The sequence below is a fragment of the Falco peregrinus genome, chromosome 3, assembly GCF_023634155.1.
Source record: "Falco peregrinus isolate bFalPer1 chromosome 3, bFalPer1.pri, whole genome shotgun sequence".
Taxonomy (NCBI): Eukaryota; Metazoa; Chordata; class Aves; order Falconiformes; family Falconidae; genus Falco; species Falco peregrinus.
Window position 1 is genome coordinate 1577644 of NC_073723.1, and position 23250 is coordinate 1600893.

At 40.2% G+C, this 23250-nt stretch overlaps 1 protein-coding gene across 14 annotated transcripts in view; it reads left to right on the forward strand.

Annotated features, from left to right (window-relative positions):
* Positions 1 to 2778: 2778 nt before the first annotated feature.
* PHF20L1 (PHD finger protein 20 like 1) overlaps positions 2779 to 23250 on the forward strand; it is a 61511-nt gene continuing 41039 nt past the window's right edge. For 2 of the 14 annotated variants that reach the window (XM_055798336.1, XM_055798339.1), the window contains exons 1-8: positions 2781 to 2980; positions 4133 to 4238; positions 12536 to 12707; positions 12857 to 12941; positions 13727 to 13815; positions 16316 to 16378; positions 20024 to 20231; positions 20840 to 20968. In XM_055798336.1, the coding sequence (XP_055654311.1) occupies positions 4156 to 4238; positions 12536 to 12707; positions 12857 to 12941; positions 13727 to 13815; positions 16316 to 16378; positions 20024 to 20231; positions 20840 to 20968 (829 nt within the window). In that variant the 5' untranslated portion in view covers positions 2781 to 2980; positions 4133 to 4155. Of the gene's footprint in view, positions 2981 to 4132; positions 4239 to 12535; positions 12708 to 12856; positions 12942 to 13726; positions 13816 to 14438; positions 14529 to 16315; positions 16379 to 20023; positions 20232 to 20839; positions 20969 to 23250 lie in introns of those variants that run through there. The other 12 variants (XM_055798340.1, XM_055798342.1, XM_055798337.1 and 9 more) reach the window with 11 other exon arrangements.

Sequence of the window (23250 nt, forward strand, 5' to 3'; positions counted from 1 at the left end):
TCTTATTCCTCTGCCCCAGCTTTTCTTGTTGAGTTTTTCATTTTCAGCATAGAATATCCCTTTTCCAGTTCAGATCAACTATGCTGCCTGTGTCCCCTCCCAGTTTCTTGCCCACCCTCAGCCTACTTGCTGGGGGTGCAGACTGGGAAAAAAAAAGAAAGCTTTGATGCTGCACAAGTGTTCAGCAATAGCCAACACACCGGTGTGTTATCAGCACTGTCTTAGCCAAAACTCCGAAACATGGCCACCATACGAACATCTATGAAGAAAGTTAACTCTATCCCAGCCAGACACAGTCCAATCTCCACCCCTTGCTTTCACAGCATGTCTACCATACCCAGGTCCTACACTCTCCAATACATTCCCATCAATCATGGATGCCTTCTCATCCTTTGACACAGATATCATTCCCTTAATCTGTGGGACATCCTCCAAATGTCCACAGAAGTCCAATCAATTCATTTGGTCCATGACTTGTGCTTCACGAAGCAGCTTTCCACTTCAGACGGTGTCACACAGTACAACAGGTTCCACTGGTAAACAGAGCATTTTCACTGCAAAAGCAATGCTTTTCACTTTCTGCTTATTTATTATACTCTTGGGCCCGAGCCGCCACCTCAGGTGATGCTCTGAAATCTCTGCCTCCTGGCCAAACTGTGATCTCTTCCAGGATTCATGGGCACTGCAGGTTCCCCATTTGAGCCCACTGTGTGATCAGTGCTACCCACTTACTCCACATAGCTTCGCTTGCATAAGGTACAGAGGGGACCCTACCTATGAACATCCAGCACAGCACAAGTACCTCAGACCCTTGATACCCCCAGTTCCCACAACCCTGTATGTTGATCTTGGGTCTCTCCAGGTGTTTTCTGACAGAGGCTCCAGGTGAGGTCATGTTCCCCTGTCTGGACAGGCCTAAGGGCTACCACACAAACTGTACTGTCTGTCCTGCTGCTCTTTAGGGATGCGGGTGGGCTGGCCATGCCGGAGGGCAGGTGCCCCCCTGCCCGCTCTGTCCCTGCCCTCCTCAGCCGGGCAGGGGGCAGAGAATGTAACGACAGGCCCGTGGGTCGGGGTGGGGGCAGGGAGAGATCGCTCCCCAGTGACCGTCACAGGCACAACCCAGGTCTGCCCCGGGGAAAGTCAGAGCGGGCCAGTGAGAAATAAACCCGACCCTCAAAGCACCTTCCGCAGCGCTCCCTTCTCCCCGGGCGCAGCTCGGCTCCTGCCCGTCCCTGCCCCCTCCCAGCAGCAGCACAGGGCTATGGGCACTGAGGGCCGCGCTCAGCTTCTCGCTCCTTGTCTCCCCCGCTCCTCGTTCCTCTCTTTCCCTGCCGCAGCGTGTCCCCCCCGCGGGCGCAGCCCCCCCGGCCCAGCCGGCCCCAGCCCCCCCGCCCCCGGGGGCACAGGCCCTGCCCCAGCCCGGCCCCAGCCCGGGCTCCTCCCCGCGGGGCCACAGGCCCTGCCCGGAGCTGCCCCAGCGCCGCTGCCCGCGGGTCACAGCCCCCTGCGGGCACCCCCTGCCCCGGGGGGGGCCCTGCCCGGGCTGCGGGGGGGGAGCTGCTCCCCCGGGGGCTCCGCGGGCCGGGGGCGCCGCGGGCTGGGGGGGAATCTCTGCTCCGGGCCGGGAGCGGCTCCGGCCCCTCCGGCGCTGCAGGGCAGTTTCTCTCACATATTCTCACTCCTCTCTTCAGCTCAGTTGTGCAGCATTTTTTCATCTTCTTAAATACGTTATCCCAGAGGCACTACTGGCTGGCATTGGCTCCACGGACATTCTAGCAGCTTCTTACAGAATTTGCCACTGTAGCTCCCCCATTACCAGAACCTTGCCACCCAAACCCAATACACTTGAACAAGGTCTTCTTTCAGGTTACTCAAGAGAGGACTCACAAGCTGACAGTGAGCCAGAACATGCAGTCTCCATACACCCAGTATGCAAAGGAAAGCCTTTTTTTTGTTAGCTGGTAGAAACTTGACTGTTGTCTTAGCAATCGCATCCATGGGGATGTGATGATGCTGGTCTTGCCGTAACAAGAACATTGGCAATATCTATCCAGGAGAAAAGGAGGAAGGGCTCCATGAGATGGTTCCCAGAGTTCTGGAATGGCTGCAGTGCAGGGGCCAAATGCCAGGCTTGGCTCAAGGCCAGCACTTTGGCAAAAGCAGAACACAGTGATAAGCAGCACAGCCAACAGCTAAAGCTAACAGCAGCTATTAAGAAGCCTTGAGAGTTTGACCTTCAGCAAGAAAGGGAGCAAGTAATTCTCCACCGTGACAAGCAAGTAGCAGCCAAATAACAGCTATAAGCCCAGCCTGGCACACCCAGACCAAGCCTGTTACTATCTCCAGCCCCATACCAGGTTCTTCGAAGGGAAGGCAACAGGTTGGCCCCAGCAGCAGCCGAGCACCCACCTAGCTGCTTGCTCCCAACAGGGAGAAAACCTGGGGGCTGAGATAAGAGCAGATATCTCTGTGGGCAGGGAGGTAAATACAGGCCACTGCCGTGTGCCTCCACCAGCTGACAAGCACCCAGCCAGCTGCCGGCTACCGCCACTCCACCCGCCACCTCAGCAGCTACTCGTCTCCCTTCCTTCCCCCTCTGCCCCGTTTTTATGGCCGAGCTGGCGGTGTGGGCGGGCGGACCGGCCTCGCCTCACCCGCGGCCCCCGCCCCGCGGCCCCGCAAGTGCCGCGCACGCGCACCGCTGCTTCCCTTTGTCTCCCTCGTTAGGCCGCCCCCCCCATCAGGCGGCGGAGGCTCCGCAGTCACGTGGCGGGGGCGGTGGCATGGCGGCGCCGAGCTGCGCCTCGCGGGCCTGTCGCGGGGTGGTGACGCGCCGGCGGGGCGCGGGGAGGATGGGGCTGTGAGGGCGGCCGCCGCGCCGGACACCCCGCGCCGCGCCGAGCAGGAGCAGTGGGCGCCGTGCCGGGGCTGTGGGTTGCCGCAGGCCCTGCCGCTGCCTTGCAAGTCGGAGGAGACGGTAAGGAGCGCGGAGAGGGCGCGGGCGGCAGGGCGGGCGGCTGCGGGCGGTGGTCCTCTCCGGGCGGGCCCGGCGCGGCGCGGGGCTCCGGCGCCCCCCTCACGGCGCCCGGGCTTGGCGGGGCGGTGCCCGCGGCCCTCCCCGCGCTGGGCCCTGCCCGCGGACCGGGGGCGTCCGGTGGGCCGCGGCCACTCGCGTCTTCCCCTGGGCCTGGGGGAGCGCTCAGCCCTCGCCGGCCGGGGGCCCTCCCGCGCTCCGAGCGCGGCTGGGCTGGACCCCTTTGTGTCTTCCGTGCTCGGCAGCGGCATGGGCTTCCTCGGGTCGGCCGCTGCCTGCGAGGCAGCTGCCCCGGGTCGCCTTCGCGGCGCTGGCGGAGGAGCCTGGCTTAAAAGCGGGGGTCCGGGTGCCGCTCCTGCCGCGGTGCGGACCGGGGCGGCTGTGGCCTTGCAGCCTGGCACCCTTGCTTTTCAGTCGGCATGGGGCAGGCGCCTGCGGCCCCGACGGCTGGGGATGGTAAAGGTAGTACGTCAGAAAGTCACGGTAGTAGTCGGACAGAGAAGTGATTTATTTGGACGGTGATTGAATTACCAAAAAACCATTACAAGGCATTTGCGAATAGAACTTACTGAGTGCTATGAATGAGATTTCGAGTGTGTAGAAAGACAGAAGATGGCCTTTTTGCTTGTTTATTTTTGGTTTTGCTAACCTGTCTTACTTGTCCTTTAGACCGTGTTTATGTTTAAGTTTATGCTCTCGGTAAGGTAAGTTTTTCTTTTGACCTTTTCCACACCAGAGGAGAGAACACACGTTGACTGTTAACTCTTACAACTATACTCCAAATGGATGTCCAGTAATTACAATGTAGTACAGTTCTAGAGATGGGCACAATGTTTTTTTAAATTTTTTTTTACCTAAGATTGATAAGTGTTTTTTTATTTGGAAGGGAAAGAAATCTGAGTAAAAATACGTAATTTTTTTTTAATGCCTTCTTTGGACCTTGGTTATACTTTTGAAAACCAAACAGTTAATGGGAAGTCAGGATAGAAATTTTGCATCATTTTCCACCCTTCAGAATATGTTTGTTGTCAGTGACATGTTTTAGACACAGTATCTGTTTTAATATATATATTTTTTTTTATTCCTCTCCAAAAGGTAGTGAAAAAGAAAATACCAAGATGAGTAAAAAGCCTCCAAATCGTCCTGGAATCACATTTGAGATTGGTGCTCGTTTGGAGGCACTGGACTATTTACAAAAATGGTATGGAAGACATTGTGCAATATTCACTAAGAACATAATTCTTTTGTGTATATTGTGTGTTTTGATGTCTAATTATAAAACTTAGCGCATCTATTAACTGACTGTTTCACATGTGAACTTTTTGAATTTCCACATAAGTCTGTTAAAACTTTTAGCTTTTAGGAAAATATTCTGTCTTCAGGAATGAAAACAAGCTTCTCTACAGGTTTTCATTTGTTTGCTTTTAGGTGCTTTTGTACAGCCACAATAAGCAAAGAGCATTTCCAGAGTAGTGTGGAATCAGTGTGTTAACGTGGCAAACTTCTGTGACTAAAGACTTACTTTGTTTTAGTTTGAAAGTGTGCAAGTGAATTTGTGTTGTATTCAGTTACTACACTTCACAGGCTTACAAAACTGATTTTAAAAAAAGAAAACATCCTTAATCAGAGATCATGGAATAGGCGAGTACTTCTGTATTCTGTATCAAACAGTTGGAGGAATGAAGTGCTTACAGCTGTGACTCTGCAACCACCCAGTCTTACTGTGAGTTGGTCAAGACTATGAAATGGAAATTTGTGGGCACATGGACCATACTACACAGCATGTGTACTGTAAAAGGAGCTGTTCTTCCAAAATAAATTTAGTCAATTTTATTAATGCAAGTGTGCTAAATACTGGCCATGCTACTTCAGTTTGAAAAATCCCTGGTTTTGTTGAAGCAGATGGCTGGGGAAGCTGATGCTTCTACCCAGAAGTTTTTTCTTAGCTGCTCTCTGGTTAATTAGGGCTGGGAAATGTAGTGGCCTGTACCTGGTTTTTTGTTGCATTCCTGGAGAGCTAAGCATGTTCACGTAAATAACTGATCCTGCTAACTCGCAAGTTATGTGATAGAGAAGTCTGTGTATTATTTACATATTTACTGCAGTAGTTACATGCTCTGTACAAAACTTTGGGTTATTTTTCTTTTTATCTGTAGAGCTTTGATTTTAATTATAGCAAAAGCATCTGTTATAATAAATGGATTATTCTGTAAACCATATTTTCCTTTAGAGCCCTTGTTCTTATCTGTTGCTGTAGAGTTGGTTTTGAATATACAGATTTTATAACTGAATGTCAAGATCAGGAAACTGAATAGTGCTATAAAAATAATTTCAGTAGAACTTTTGATAGCATCTTCTGTGACTAGAGATAACTGGTTAATGTAGCTAGGTAACAAAAGTTAATATGTAAAAATAGCTTCAGCTTAATCAGTGATCTTTTACTGTTGTAATTATCCAGTGTATGGTTTATATTGCATCTGCCCAGCCTTTTCACAGGAAAGGGTCACTCGTCAGTTCTAGAGTGCTTGTCTGGGTTTGGCCTTGTCAGGCATGGACCCTGTCGGAAGCTCTGCAGCTGAGTTGCTTGGTTTTTTCAGGCAGAATAGAATTCATCCTGAGCTTTCTAGGAATTGATTCATCATCTAGACCACCAGGTAAAACAGGTCAAGTTCATATGCATTTAAACTTTTGTGTGCTATATACAGGAGCAGAAAGTTAATATTAAAATTCTGCAGTTAGAGCAATGCTGTAAACAGGACTCTGTTTAAAATGAATTCACATTAATGTACATAACTGAAGACCTTTTTAGAGAAAGCCTACTGTTACATTATTGTTAGGGTGACATTGGCTGGAATAATACGAGTTTTTTTTCCCTTAGCTTTCAGTTGCATAAGGGGGTGGTGGATGTTTTTAAAATTCTTTCCATATATAAGCTGTATGCATTCCCTTCATCTGCAGGCAGAGAGACATACTTTGAAGAAGATAAAGTTCCTGAACTTACATGAAATCTCTTTACATTTTTTAACAAAACCGAAATTGAAGAGCAGTCATATTGCTTAGCTCAGTCTTTATGCAAGTGACAAATTGAGAACACTTGCTGAAAAATAGCCTTTGAAAGGGTTTTACTTCTCTTGTCTCCATTTTTCTGAAAGATCCAGTGTTTTCATGACCAGTTAAAGCGTTAATGAAGGCAGGCTTCTAGATGATGGGGAAAAATATATTAAGTGTGTTTGCTTTCTGAGGCACTTTTGCAGGTCTTAAATTTTCATCTGCGTAGCAGTTGCTGAAATTCATCTCATGGAATCTGGTGTTTTGTTTGATTTCTGTAAAATTTGGAGAGGGTATTGTATGCATTGACTGTTGCTTAAAACTCCTGTGGTTATAAATGAGGAAGTTTTTACAGACACTGTTTGGGTCACTGATATAATTTGGCGTGTGTGATCATGGAGCAGAAGAAAGCCTGATCAAACTCATCAGCAAAGACAGGCTATTAATGAGCATGTTTGGTGTTGCTTTATTGTGGAGGTAACTGCAGTTGCTTCTGTATGAAGTGCAACAGTGTACTGTTGCAGTGGACATCATCTTACATAATAAATTTGTACCACTTGTTAAATTGAAATTCACTAAAGCAAACTATGAAATGCGGCTCTAATTGAAATCAATGTGACCATCTGTCAGCAGATAGTAAATGAGATGGATTGACTGGTAACAGAAAATTATTGAAGATTTATGTGATGATTAGAGGCCTGGACTGTGTGACCTGTGAAGAAAGGGTGAGAAAACGGGGCTTGTTTAGCTTGGAGAAGGCTTCAGGGGATCCACTAGCAGCCTTCCAGTACCTACAGAGATACCATCAAGAAGGCTTAGCCAAACTCCACAGTGGTGCGTGGTTAGAGGATACTAGACAACAGGCACAAGTTGAAAAATGAGACATTCGAGCTAGGTACAAGGAGAGTCTTTTAAGCTATGGGACAGTCAAGCAGTGGATCAAGTTGCCCAAAGAGTTTGTGGAGCCTCCAATGCTGGAGGTTTTCAAGACTGGGCTGGATAAAACTGAGAAATTTGATCCCACAGCTGACCCTGCTTGGAATGGGAGGTTGGACTAGAGGCCTTCTGAGGTCCCTTCCAACTTGAATTATTCTATGGTCTTATACAAAAAACTGATATATGTGCACCCCCTCTGTGCCTCTCACTGACAAAAGGAACAGCAGTAAAACTGTACATACCTGCAAGTACGTGCCTATGTGTAAAACTGGTTTTTAAGCCTTTAGCTTCTACAACTAGGACACAGTCTCTGCAAAGCTGATGTTGTTAAAGATGTATCTCTTTCTTTGCCCCCTGTTTTCTTGTCTCTTGTGTCTCTAGCTTTCTACTGGTTGTCCCATAAGTACCAGATAATGCTTTGAAAAAAACAAAAAATCCAACCCTGTTATTTTCCCGAGACCATAGTCTTTCTTGATCTAAACTATGTTAGGCAAAGAAGGAAGTACGGATACGTTGTGTACATCGTCCTTGTTACAGTTCTGAAATGGAAGCAGCTCGCTAAAATGTTAGTTGTCAGAACAGCAACACTTTGACTTGGTATATTTGATTATCTGGATGGAAATTTATTTTTTTTCTTCAGTACGGAGGTGATCTTACTTTGTGCAGTCCTTGCTTTGGATTTCAGTTGACTGGGTTACCTGACAGCGAGGTATTTGAAAGGGCTGTGAAGACTCTACTTTATAATGATATAATACAATACACACAGTAAAAACCGGGGAGTTAGAAATAGGCGTTCACAGATTTCACGGATACTGGAATACTATTTGTGGACAAGTCAGAATGGAGGGTTTTGGTTTTATATCCTTTATGAGGTAGAAGAAAAGACTTCTTATACCATTATTGTGAAGGCAGAAATTGTGTCTGTTTGTAGATTTTGTAGGTGCAAATTTACAGACATTTTTGCAACCTTTTTTACAGTTTGAAATAACTTGTCCCACCTCACAGGGCAATTTACCAGTTCTTGGTCACTTTTGAAGGGTCAAAAGGAAGATGATGATGTAAAAATGAATAATACTGTCCCTGTGGCCATTAACGGAATTCAATGTATTAACATTGAATACATTGGAGAAAACGGTTCTTTTTTAGGCTTTTTTTTTACACTGTCAAGAAATGAAACGTGCAAATTTCCCATTATTTTTTCCTATAGAAATGTTGGAGAATTATTATTATTTTCTGATCAGTGTAAATTTTGTAAGCCATATTAAATTTTGCAGCTTTACAATAATCTTCCATAATTCTTACGGGTTAGAATCACTGGAACCTGAAAATGGAGAGCATGGAATACGTAAACTGGGCAGATACCATCAGCTAACATAATTTTCCTGTTCTCTCCTTAAAAAACAAGAACAAACCCACCTATAATTTGAATGAGACTTTATTTGGGATTATTAAATATTATTTCCAGCACGCTATTAAAAAGCCACACCCAAAACTTGCAGGTTATTGTTTCTTTCTGCAAAAAGAGTACTTTCATTATTGACCTGGAGTGTGGTGGTCTGGTTTGGTTTTGGTTTTGTTTTTTTTTCCTCAATTTTTTGGAGTGTATTTTTCTGGTTTGAGCTGAACAAATGCTGGCAAATCTATATACTTCTGATCACTTAGTGTGGAGTACTTGCTGGGGGGGAATGGGAAGAATTAACCTGACTGGAATGTTGTTTGGGCTTTAGACATCATCATGCTTTGGCACTGTAAAAGTGATGATCATATTCCCCTTTGTAGTACTTCTTCACAGTGCCTACATGTACCTTTGCGATGGAAGGAAGTTCTACATAAAATTTCTCATGTGAATGAGATGTAACCATCTTCATATTATTCTTCTTCCAACAGAATAAATATAAATATTGCTCTTAGCCATAGTAGAAGCTTTCCTATACACATTGTTGCTAAATGCTGTAAAAAGGTATATTAAAAAATTTATGTTGCCGTTTTATGTTTCATTAGAAGGAAATGCATACTTGCCTTTGAAATAGTTACATAATTCTGTGATTTATGAAATTGATTATTCTTAGTAAAAGTGCAAAACCTATAACGCCAGAAAAATGTTTCTGTGTGGTGTAAAATTTGTAGTAGTAAATTCTGCAATATGTATGCTCTGCTCTTTTCCACTGTGGGATCAGTATTGTGAAATATTACTGTTTATACATATTTGTGGCACATTATGTGGCTAAATTTAGTGGATATTGAGACTCATAGCTTGTTGCTAAATCCATACAAAGTTATTTTTGTGTTGCATAATAACCCATTGTGTATAACTTGGGTGTCTACTATAGTTCAGAGGTCTGCAAATTGTTCCATGTCTGAGGATTGGAGTTGAATGCAGGTTTTGGCAGCATTCATCTTGCAACCATTGTCCTAACATACATTGAAGAAACATGAATTATCAGAATAAAGCCGTTATATGATGATGTGATTATTGCAAGATTAAACTGTGCAAAACCAGTATCACTGGACTTTGATTCAGAGCTGATAATGACATTTTAAAAAGAATTTGATACCAAAAATTGTATTTATCAAAGAGAAATTAATCAATAGATACCTGGTGCTACATTTCCACTGTTGAATGATCCCTAATGAGACTTAATATTTTGCATATCACCTCTTATTAACTGATGTTAGTTTTGCTTTTGTATTCCCCCCCCCCCCCCCCCCCCCCTTAATCTCTTGATTCTGGGCTTGCAGAATTTTTCTTAAAACTATCTTCATTTTCATGTATTTGTCTCTAAACTGTACTCTGTATTTTCCTTCTCCCTCTTACTCAGTTTTCTCTTTCCAGGACGGTGTACCACGTTTTGCCAGATTATCCCTTCTATTGTCTTCTATGCACAGTACTTGGAATGATGACTTTGATGATGATGACCAGTGAAAGCTGCCAGCCATAACAACAATAAAAATGTAGCAAGGGAAATGCTATAGGGTAGCGCCATAATGGGAACAGAATATTTACATTGTAGATGCATAGAAAACAAAGAATTTTATCTCTTGGTTGATGTTCCCTGAATTTGGTAAAATGGCCGTAGTTTTGCATCACTACCTGGCTGGCATGTGATAAACCTGAAATTTCCATCTGTAGTGAGAAAGAGCATCATCCTTCTTGTCTTCCATTTCACTACTACAGCTTCAGTGCTTGCACAGGAGCTGTCATTTTTGATCGCTACAAAGTGAGCCTCCTGTCCTCTTGCTTTTTTGGTTTTTTTCCTTCCACCCCTCTGTTAAATGCTTTGTGTGTCTTCCTTCTATTCAAAACGCTTGTGGGTAATATGGTTACTCACACACTTGCTGTAGGAACGGTAACTTTACTTTCTCCTCTGCTTTGCTACTCTTCCTGCTTTTTCTTGACACTTGCTGTTTAGATACAAGAAGTCTGAAATTGGAAAACTCAGTTCCAAAAAACTAGTAAGAAGTTTTATAAGAAAATTCCTAAATGTATCAACAGGTGGACTTGAAAGGAAAGCATCATCAGAGGCAGAACCTTAGGAAGGCCCTAAGGGTGACCTGCTTTCTTGAAGCCTTGTTCAAGTTAAACTAGGATGCTGATGATGGGATGTGGGTATTGACCTGGGAGTTTTACTTTCTGTTTTGATACATGTATCATCAGCTTCAGTGTTCTTGTTGGACTGTTCTTGTCAGTCTGCTTGTAATGGGAAAAGGGGGTTGATCTTGTTCCTCTGAAAAGTACCGTTGAGTTCTATCTTGAAAAAGATTTTGTTAGTAGGGTGGCAAATGAGAATCTGCGGTTTGAGACGAAGACATTGTGTGTTTTAAAGTTCAGTGAAAAGAAGTTGGGAACTTAAAAGAATGGCTGTGAAAATATTTTGCATTTCTGAAATGTATGGGTGAGGGAAGTGCAACAAGAGGTTGAACTGTGTGCGTTCTGGTGTGAGGATGAAATGTGGCTGAAGCAGTTGCAGTAGTAACCTAGAAAATCAGGGAGTTTTTCCTCATTCGGCAGTTCCTGAGATACACAGATGTTGGGAAACTGTATGCATTACTGCAGCTGGAGCAATGAAGGAGCAAACTGAGATTGACACCTTTTGTTTTAATGCCTTGTTCTAGTCAGCAGGAAATAGGGAAAGCCTGTACTTCCTGAGAACTCAACATAGTTCATAATCAGAGCATAGTGTTAAAGATTCCTTTACCAGCACCATCAGTATTTTGCAGAGAAAGTTTTCAAAATTGAGAATATTGACAGGGTCCCTGTATGTGCCAGTTTTGTTTCTAGATGAAATTTGCAGGAGAAATGGAAATTTGTTGCTCAAGCCCTGATGTCTTACTATTGCTCCACAGTAAAACGTTCTTAGAAAAAACAGATTGCTTCTTAATGAAAGTGAAAGACAGCTGTCCTTTTGCTGTGCTCTTTCTTCTTAATATGTTTTGTTAACTTTAGACTGTCCTTGATATGAACTTGGGAGAAAATTTGATTAACTCCATTTTTTGGCGGGAGATTCTTTGCACTTTTGAATCCATTTGCATACTTTTGTGAAAGGCAGGAGCTGAATTCTGCCGCATTCCATTTTTTTCTGCATTCCATACAGTGAAAGTAATGGGATCTAATAATTTTTAGTGGAGAAAGTAGTGTGATGAAACCCGGTTGTGCCTTGCTTCCCTGCTACAATTTTGTGAAATATATCACTTTGGTGAAACAGGAATAGTAAGACTGAATGATAATCACTGAAGTTAAGAAGAATTTTTCATTCTTCCCTACAAATGAAATTTCAATGTTTATGGTTCCTAAACTGCATCTATGTCACACCCAGAATTAGATGCTTAAGACTCAATCTGGTTGCAGCTCAGTTGCAATTAGTTCTACTGAGCACATACAGGTTTTGCTAAGAGTAAAATCCACATGTTAATTAAGACTGACATTTATTTTAGTGCCTGTGGAGCTAGAGAGATGACTGCTAAAAATAGTTACTATGACTCAAATTTAATGGCAGTGAAATCATGGCAGCTGATCTATAAATTAGTAAGCTTAGAATAAGTAGGAATTCAATTGATTTCTGGGTCTGATTAGTTGCTTGGATTTGCCTGGAATCAATGGTATAGTTTGATGAAACATTTTGTATGATAAAAGTAATGAACGTACTCCTAAAACTATTTTATATCCTTTCCATCCCGAAGCAAACAAAAACTCTTACAGGATTTTGCTTTAGACAAACACAGGTTTTAAACTTGGTAAGCACAAACTTCTAATGCCAATTTCAAGCAGTTTTGGTTTAGGAGTTTGAGGCTTAATTTTGTGTATAATCTGACTGGGATGAAGCTGATGACATATCACCGATGTGTATAGATAACTCTTATTAAACTAAATGTTATACTACTATCAGTTCATTAAATACATCTTTTTCAGTCTTGAACTGTGTTAATATAACTTTCTGAGTGGTGATTTAAGCACTGTTGTATGCAAAAAAAACCCCGAAACCTTTGAGATTTATCAATTTACTTTTATCATTCAAGGTATCCATCTCGTATTGAGAAGATAGATTATGAAGAGGGGAAGATGTTGGTCCATTTTGAACGTTGGAGTCATCGCTACGATGAGTGGATTTACTGGGACAGTAATAGGTTGCGACCCTTGGAGCGACCAGCATTAAGGAAAGAAGGGCTGAAAGATGATGAAGAATTTGTTGTAAGTGGCACATTTATTTTGACACTTTTTTTTTAAACTGTCCTACTTGTTTTGCTATATTAAATCCCTCTAGCACATAATGTTTAATTCTTAATAGGAAAAAAAATGAAAATTATTATAATATTAATGACTACATTTGTATAAAATAGGATTTTAAACCTGGAGAGGAAGTCCTAGCTCGTTGGACAGACTGTCGGTATTACCCTGCAAAGATTGAAGCAATTAATAAAGAGGGTATGTATTCACAACTGGTGCACTGATAAAGACTGTTTGCATATGCTGTGCTGTAGCTGTGGTCTTGAAGTGACATGCATAAGAATTTTTCCTCATTGCATCAATACTAAGTGAAAATGTTTCTATTCTGCCAAATTTAGTAAGAGATTTGTCTTTTATCTGTGTGAACTTTAAAAATTGAAATTTCTCCTGGAAGGCAAAACGCTTAATGTTTCCTCAGTGATGAGAAGAACGTCCTGTGCACAGTTTTAAGACTATTTTGTACTATTGTTGATTTGGGCTAATACTGTTTTAAAGTTTTTGTAATTGTTTTAGGAATGGTAGGTCTCTTCTAAAGTTATGTTTATTGAAGAAAAAAATGGAAATGGGGAAATAAAGGAACACCTTAGATGCGATACATCACAATGGGGTGATATTTTTAATGAACCTATGTTGAAGTTGAAGGTTTTACTGTAGGTTAAAGCAAACAAGAATTTGTAAATTGAATTGTTTCCCTATTGTGGCAACTTAATTCATTGAAATAATTATGTAATATTTATGATCAAAAGTGACACAGTAGCCTAAACATGCTTGAAATTGTCCAAGGGGACAAAGAGCAACAGTGTAAAAGCAGGGCTTCATTGAGGCTGTCATTTATTTCTTCTTAAAATTCTCAGTCTTGACTGTAGGTAACACCTGGTTACTTGGTTCATCAAGCCTACAAAACATTTTGCTAAAGCTTTCACAGTAACAAGGTGTGTTTTTTTTCTTAACTACTCACAGTGATTACATCAATCCTTTTCTAGGAACATTCACAGTACAGTTCTATGATGGTGTTATTCGATGTCTTAAGAGGATGCATATCAAATCTATGCCAGAGGATGCAAAAGGGCAGGTAAGAATACTTCAGGTATCTCTTTGTTAGGTTTTATTCAGATTTTTTTTTAAATGTCTTGATGTAGTAAAAGTGTCATCTAGTACAACTAGTTTTAGATCGCAGTCTTTATTCTAGGTCTTGCAGTGCCTTGCTTCACCAGTTTTATGGATGGTGCCCCAGAGTGTGCTGCTCAAGTAGTCTTGCCTCTATCTGAAATGCCTGGCTGCTGTACACTCCATTGCAGACTAATTTGTTCTCAGAGTTTTGTCTTGCAGTCTACAAAACCAGTGGCATGCAGAGACTTTTTCCTCTGGTGTCCTTTCAGGAAAAAGCTTTAGCTTGTTAATAGTCTGTGCTGCTGATTTTTTTTGATTTTTTTATTTTTTACCTTTTTTTTTTTTTCTTTTTTTTTCCTTCCTCACCCTCTGCCCCATCTCTTTTGTTTGCTACTGTGGTAGCTTTTTGCCCATGTGTTCCTATTAACATGACTGTTCTGTTGGGGGTTTTCTTCCCTGTGTCAGAACTTTTGGGGATTCAGACAGATAAATATCTCCTTATCTCTTATAGTGTCCAGTTGCTGTTAAAGAAGAGATGCCGAGTAGAAGTTGAGGGAGGCTGTGAAGTAAAGGACATGATTTAGTCACTAGGCTTATCCTTACTTGCGAAACGAAAACAACATCGAAAACTGTTACAAGCATTGAGTGGAAATGCCGTTGCATGTATCTTGCATGGTAACTGTATTTTCATAGTTAATGAGAAAATACTCCACTGAAACTATTAGAGACTCGGCGGCAATAAAATGTGGAAAAACTGCTCTTACTTGCTCTGTTTTCTTCAGAGTATTCCTTCTGACTTGGCAAAAATAAATAATTAGGTATTACTTTTGTAACCATCCATACTGTGACAAGGACAGATGGATAAAAGAATTGGCTTGAAAACATTTCTGTGTCCTGGCCTCCAGATTACAGGTAGCTGTATACTGAGTTTGATCATCTACGCAGAGAACATTGGAACTTTGTGCAGGTGATACTGCACTATTTAAACTAAATTTCCTTAAAGAGATTAAACCAAAATCTGTAGTCATGCTAGCACTGTCTTCTTGCTGCAGTCTTGCAATAACTGTTGAATCAGTATGTAATATTTCAAACAATACTTTCAGTATGACAGTAAGTTAGCAGGCTAGAGTATTTCATTTTACTTCATAAAAAGGAAAACTTGGGTAATGTGATTGTGACTGAACTGAGATAGCCCTTCTGTGACAATGTTAAGAAGTCCAGTGCTTTTTCCAGGGAGCTATGTTGTGTCTAATCTTGAGTTACTATTCTTTGGCCACAGGCATTTTCAGCTTTAAAAAAAAATAGTAACTCTATTTCTTAGTAACCATTTTGATATCCAGACATGCTTGGTGGCAGTCCAGCTCATCTATTATTTCTGATTTTTCTCAGTAGTTACGTTGTCAGTCTCCTACATCTCAGGGGTTGGATGTGGGTGGCTTCAGTAAAGTCTCGAGAAAGAATAAGGGGGCCAAATTTACACTTTAGGATGGGTTAGAATTTTTAAGTTGTCTTGTAGCAAGAACACCACCAATTATGCTTTCTGTAATGCTAATTGTTACTAGTCATAGGTTTTCATTTTGAAAAATCAGAGATAGGTATGAAATTCTGTAGCTTTCAAAGGCAGAGATACTTTTTTTCTGCAACATCTGCATCATGCTGTGGGTAAAATGTTTTTCAAAGTGTTTTTTGTGGTATTTAAGAATAAAAGCGCAATCTTAAGATTTTGTTTGAAAATCAGGTATCTGAAACTAAGCTTTGTCTAAGCCTAGAACTCAAATGGATGTTTTTTGCTTTTTTTGCATTTATTATTTTATAACAAGACATTTACTAAAAATTATGTAAAGCTTAAAAAAAAATGCCAAGACTATAACTTGATTTGAAAAACAGTGGAGCAGACAGATCCAATGCTTCATGCTTAATTTAAACCTATCACTTGGTTTTTTGTCTGTTTCCAAAGCAAAAAAAATAAAATCACGAGATGGGTATAAGCTTAAGATACCTCAAGTTCCATACATCATCAAATTTAACAAATTTAAGTTTGGAAGGTGTGTGCTAAGCATGCAAAATTTAAATTACATGGAGAAAGAGATATACAGAGTAGTTAATTCTTTGATTTGAGCTTAGCATGTTTTAAAGGAAGAGATTGTGAACACTGCAACACAAACTATTTTTGAGTTACAGCAGAAGTATACTTTAGTAAGACTCAGCTGTGAGGGTGGAAAGGCAAAATTTTTAAAGAGTGGAAAATATTTGTGTGGTTCAATGCAATGGGACTACAGGTTAGGTTGCTGTGCAGATAAGCGCAAATTAATTGAAATCACACAGAAATGTGGCTAACAGTACAGAGAGAAAACAAAGAAAGATGGGGATATTGAGACTGCCCTTATGAGAGCACATATGAAGTATTTGGATAACTTACTTTTTCTGTTTCATGTTTTTTGTTTTATCTTCGATGTAATTAGGCGCGCGAGAGGGAGCAGATAGCGCCGGAGCTGAGATTAGTGACGGAAATCGAACCAAAAGAAGTGAGTTTTGAGGAGGGTTTTGAAGGAGAGGGAGGGGACTTGGCACACAGGAAGAGGAAGCTGAGGAAAAAGCATGGATTTGCGATTGGGACAGAGGAAAAAAGAAGATGTGACAGGAGACAATGTGAACCAAGATGTAGGTGGGGCAGACTGTTTAGAATTGAAAGGTGAGGGTAAGGAATGCAGGCTTGCTGTGGAATCAGCCAGTCAATAGATTGATGATGTGTTTTATATATATATGTGTGTGTGTGAATGTGTGGGAGTTGGGAGTTGTGATGTGTCAGGAGAGGAAAAACAGCTGAATCTTCTAGAGAAGCAGCAAGGTGGTGGTTGTAGCCAGGTGAAAAGAGGACAGTGTGTGTGTGAATTCTGCTGTTGGCGCAAGGGTTGGATTTTAGGAATGATGCTGGTTTTGACTTCCCACTGTTGCAGGCTTCAAGTTACACAAAGGAGTATTTTAAAATACAAGTGTTTTGGCTAATTGATGTGTAAGGCTGTTGGGTAATTCCTACTAACTTATTTCTTGATTGTGCAATTTTCTGTGCTTTGATTTATGAATCCAAGTAACATAATGACAGTTTTCCTCAGTAGTGATAAAGTAATGTTTTGTCTTCAACTACAGTGTCCCATTACTTCTTTCCTGTCAGTTTTCTCAGCTTACTTGAAAGGTGAATTTTAGTAAGAATAAAAAAGAAGGAAATACACATTTTTATTTTTTTATGTTACATGTGTAAATGAGAAACTCACTGGGGTGAGATACCGTGGAAAATGGGAAATCAGGCTGGATGGTGAAGAGTTACAGAACCACAGCCAGTAGAGGGGCAATGTCAGGACACAAAGGAGAAGTAGGGAAAACTTCTTAGAGGATTTTGCTTTTACATTTTTAATTTCTAATGTGTTCATATGTGGGCCCTTGGATTTGTGTATACTGAATGCTCTGGGGAAAAGTGTTGCTATTAAAGGTTTGCAACTAGTTTCTGTGGTATCTATGATACTTAGTTCCATGCTATTATGGTTGACAGAGTCTTAATCTTACAATGACCCTGAGACAGATTTCAGAATCCATTGTGCTTTAGGCTCCCACTGTTATTCTTCCATATTTTTGTTATTTTTTTCTAAAAATTCTGAAAAAGGCACAAATGTATCTTTTTGAAGGAGTTCCTGTGCTCTTCAAAAGAAATATAGCCACCTTAGCATCTTAGATGCTAAACAGTTTTCACACATCAGAAGCTGTGCGGCCGAGCAGTTGCTTAGCAGCAGTTCAAGGTTAAAAAGCAGGAATTACCTGTATCACTTTAGCGCCTAAAGGTTTACCCCAGAGCCTAGCTAACAAATGGACCCACAGAGTTTCTGGCCAATTCAGAATCTCAAAATTGTTGAGGTTGGAAGGGACCTCATGAGATTTAAATTTATGTGTTAATCTAGGAAAAAAGTATTGCTATCCCTGTAATTAATGTCTCTGCTCTGACTTCTGAATGTTTAACTTTTGTTTGCTTCATCGTTGTATGTGTCCTGCTACCCTTTGTAAGCTCCGTGTCTTAAAGAGAGTACACAAACAATGAAATAAAATGCAAACAAAACCCTACTTCACTTTGCACCAGAACAACTGCTGTTAAACAGGACACTTAGTTCAGTGTGGTCCTTGAAGCATGATGTCTTCTGAAATTTTCTGATTTCAGGGAGGCTAGTTTGACTGAAAAAAAAAATGCTGTTTAGAAGCTCTGTTGATGCAGGCTGCACTTCCTTTGCATCCCGCCTCTATCATAAGATCCAGGCTCCAGCCGCGTTGCTGATCCTCTTGGCCAGGGTACAGTCTAAGGCTTCTACTCTCAGGTCTCCTAACTCCTCACCACCACAAATAGCTCAATCCTTTTTTTTGTCCTGCTGCATGGGCAAGGCTCTGGATGGACTGGAGCTAATGTGTGTGCTTGTTTTGGCTGGCCAAAAAAGAGGTATGTGTGGTTTTGGTTGACTGTGCAGCTGGCAGTTAGACATGCTCTTTGTGGCTGGCATGTCACCAAATGGCCTTGGTAGTTGCCTGTTGTGTAGGCATTGCCAAAGTACTTCCAAACTTTGCTGCTGCTAGCTAGAGTGTATGTAGCTTGCATTGACAGTTTGGACACAGAACACTTTTATCTTAAAGGAAACTAAACTGTTGGTGTTTCTAAGTACATAGCTTGACGCGACGTAGAAGCTAACAAGTGTAAAGCAGTGATTTAAAAGTGTTGAGCTGTGGACAAAGAAAAGTGTTAATACAAGTAAAAGCAATGCTTTGTATTTTGTGTTATGCTTTTCTTGTACATCAAAGGTGACAAAGAAACCCTCAGTAGAACAGAAATTTGAAAGACACATAATACATAATGAGTTGGAAAAACTTGCATAGAAAGAAGATTTATAAAATTCCGATACTTTAGGTACCTTGTTTGATAACATAACAACAGGGAAACACTCCAGAATAAAATATGGTCTGTCTAGAGTTGAGGGGGAAAAAAAAGATATTACGACTTGTAAGGCACTCGTGTGAAACTAGGCAAAAGATAGCCTTTATCGTACCTTTTTTATATGTGGTGGTACAAATCTGCAAATAGCCTTGTAGCCAAATTGCCATGTAGTAAATTAATATTTGTTCAAAACACTCAGATGCTTAATTCTTACCGGTGGAGGCTGAACATTGCTATTGCTTTTTATATCACATATAACTTCTCCATGGAAAAATTCTGTACCTTCATGTTATAGAAAATTTGAAAAAATACTTTGGTACAAAGGATCAAGTTAAAATTTGATCCCTGATGCTCCAGAGACATAAGGCAGGAGTCTGATCACTCCAAACTAGTGTAAAGAGCTTGGCTCAGCCTTGGAAGTATTTAGTTCTCTCCGTTGACTTACAGGGTGGCTAGACTTCATCTACATGCTGAAAAGTAGATTAATTTGGGCTGTATGTTCTGTTGTTCACTCTTTGGATGTTTCTGTATAGTCAAACAAGCCATTAGCTACAGTGACACTTTTATATCCTTAAATGTGGATGTGAAATTCAGTCATATGATAGAAGACTTTACTGAGATTATCGAATGGAATTTGTAATGTAGTACAAAGAGAGTGCTATCTGTAATTACTCTAGAAACACAGATATAATAAGATAAGAGTTATCCCTGCTTTATCAGTTTAATTCAGGAAGACCTCTGGCTGGACCATGCTTTTAGTTGATTGTAGTTTTGTATAGTGTGTGTGTATATATATATATAATATATATATATATATATAAAAATTCAAGCAACAATGAAATTGGTGTATTTCACAGTCAGAAGGGTAAGAAAAAAAGTCAGTATTCAGGGTTTGGGAGCTCTTGGGTTTCTAAGGCTATGACAGATAAGAGGTGGCAGGGAACGTGCTGCCAGAATTCTATACACAGTGATTTTTTTGAAGTTTTTTTTCTTTTTGCTTTATATCCATGTGGTATACTGATAATACTTAAAGTTTATTTAGGCAATTTAGGAAACTCATTTTACCGCTCTTTGAGTAGTAGCCATAAAAATAAATTTAACTACTCTTGAACATTTCTAGATGAAATTTCACTGCCATTATAAGTATTCTATTTGAGTCTCAGGCACTTTTTAATACTTACTTACCATTGTTTCCTTTTTGGAGGATTGGATAGCTTTGGTCAAAGCTGCTGCTGCAGCAGCAGCCAAGAACAAAGCAGGAAGTAAACCTAGAACCAGCGCAAACAGCAATAAAGATAAAGAGGACAGAAAATGGCTAAAAGTTCCTTCAAAAAAGGAAGAAACCTCAACTTCTACAATCATGCAGGAAGTCCAAAAAAAGGAAGAGGAACCTACATCTAGTGACACATTTGGTAAAAACAAGTTGTATACAATAGCTTTAATGTCGAAGTAGAATTTCTGTTGATAATTTTGGAATTAAGTAATAACAAGTATTTTTAGAGAAAGATGTCAAATTTGTTATTATGATAACTATGATACATAACATAAATCGGTTCAGAAACTATTTTTATTAGATAATTCCATTTCAGTCAGCATTTACTACTTGTGCAATACTTCTAACTAGCTCTAACAAGAGCAGAACATAGCTTTTTTTTCTAACGACTGTTGTATGCTTTTGTTTGTATTCCTGTATCTTCTGTTATCTGAGAATCCTTGATGTTGTATATATCCATATTCAGGGATGTTTGAAACTATTTCTGGCTTGATAAGAATTGTTCTTTTTAGTAGTCCTTAATACAGATTTCTTATAATGTTGAGTAAAAATTACAAATTTTGAGGTAATCTACATCTAATGCTTCAATGTGTAATACTAAATCTTCAGAATGTGTCATTTTCATTTTTTAATAGAATTTTAAAGTTTCTTTGCAGCATTCTAATAACTCTTCTGAAATAATTATTTTGGGGAGTGTTAAGGATTTGTGAAATGTGAGTTTATTAGATTTCTCTTTTGTTTTAAAAGTAGGATTTCCTGTAGTGGATGTTCCAAAGATGACCTTTGTGCAGGCAGAGAGCACGTTATCACACAAGAGGAAAAGTAATCTAGGCAACTCATTTCAGGCAAAGAGAGCTCGTCTTAACAAGATCACTGGTAAAATACTTCTTTTGTTGTTGAATTTTTTCTTTTTTAGTTTAATGAAATATACATGTTTATGTACAAAGTACTAAAGTAGATGGCTAAAAAGACATTCATGAAGCGCATGTTCACTACAGTCTTTTACTTTGGAATTTGAGAGGAATCTATAAATGGTAATAAAATCTACCTTGTTCACAAATCTACCTTGTTCATAAATTTAGAGAATGGTCTCAGACTTGACTTGCTATTTTTAGCTTTTTAGGAAGGTAACCATCCTGAACTGATGAATTTTTTGAGTATATTTTAACTTTGGATGCACATTGTTCTTCATTATTGGTTGATTTTGGGGTTTGTACAACTTCTTAATGTGGTTGTGATTTAGATACCACCACTATAAATGAAAGGTTTTGTTAGCTGTGGAAAAACTATATGTTTTGTCATAGTATCTCATAAAGTAAAACTGTTGCTGAAAAGAGTTTATGGTATGGCATTTAAAAGTATACAAGCCTAGCTATAAATCAAAGCAATGAAGATCTGAAATGTTTGGGGTTTTTTTTTGGTGTCTAAGGTATTCATTCCCTACGTTTATTACTCACAGGTATTAATGGAAAACAGGTATACAGCTTTAGAATACATTTCATACAAAACGAAATGGAATAATAGATAATTGGTCTTATCTTTAAAAATTGAAACCCACATTTTATTCTAAACATTAATATTAAATTACTTAATTGTGAAAAAATATTTCAATTTATATCCGTCCTCCCCCATGCCTCCCAGTAAGCAAACTGTGGTGTCAGCATTGATCCTGTCAGTATTTAGGATGAGGTAATATGTTTGTACCTGTGCTGGGAAAGTATCAGATGCGTCTCAAAAGCTGGGTGGAAAAAAGGTATGAAGTCCCCCCCCTTAACAGAGGGGCCCTTGGACAGATGGTAAGATAGAAATTCCACTCTTTATTCTAGTAACTAATACTTCGTGTGAAGTCTGGCAAACTTTTCTGTGCTACAGGGGAGGGGTTTTTTTTCCTTTGGTTGTTTTTTTGTAGTACATAGAATATGGTCATTGGTCATTCATACAAAAAGTCTTACTTGTTTCTGTAAGATAAAAATAACCTGATTGACAAACCTGCACGATCAGGTTTTTTCAGACGTCTTTTGGCTGATCCAACCTTTCATAGGTCAGCAGTGAAGCATGTTTAGTCACTTCTCTTGTAAGTGTGATTCTGATTCAGTCTCAATTAGTACTTCAGTCTAAAAGAGAAAATAAATTAAAAGGGCCAGTATGGAACGTGATATGATATGAAGGAAGCAGTCTTTAGAAAAAGCCATCTTATGCCTCCAGGGTTTTCTTTCCTGAAAGGCTTCGTATTTGGTGTACCAAGTTTAGTTAACAGATGCCTGATTTATCAGCCTCGTTTCTACTTTGCTCATGCTGCATACACCCTCAGTTAAGTCCCAATTTAATTGCTGTTGTAAGCAGTAGATGTATACAATATATATATATATATATATACTGGTGTTAATACATTTGAAGAGCCCTGTTAATTTCTTCCCAATAGCAATTAGTTGCAGAAGATACCAAAAATACCTGAAAAACTCGTAGCTCTAGAAATTATATTTTTCTGTGCTTGTGGATAGATGCTCCTTTCCTAAGGAGCTTTATGAGAATAATAGCAGTTAGACTGGCTTATTTAGACCGAGCTGAATAATCAGAAAACACAATATTGCAGCCGTTGACTGTGTTATCATTCCAAAAACAGTGTCTTTCTGTCTCCATGAAAACATACTCTGCGAACATAGAATGTTATCTTTCAGTGAAAATGAATTAATCGTTTAATTGCAAGATTAAATTTGCCGTGCTTGGTAGTTACTTTGTGTAACTCTTTTCAAATTAACACACTTCTGCAGCTCATACTGTAGTGAGGGCTTTTTTATAGTTGCATGTAATGGAGTATTTTGAAAATGTAACTGCTGGTAATCAATTTTTCTTTTGCTACATGCTTATTTCTTAAGCTTGAAATACTTGTAAATTGTCATTTTTGTCTCCAGAATGAGCTTTTAGATATGAAGGAAGGTTGGGAATGATGCTGGTGTACTCATCAGAATGGCTACAAAAGAGACATAAAGGATTGTAGCTGTTAGGAAAGCATTAGTTTACAAAGTGCCTTACGGCTGTATTGGGGCAACAGAGCAAAACCTGTGGTTGTAGGAGACTGAAGGGAACTGTTTTCTGGATTTCAATTCAGCATTCAGTATTTGTTGCAGAAGGTTCTGCTCTGCCACAAGGGCCACTAC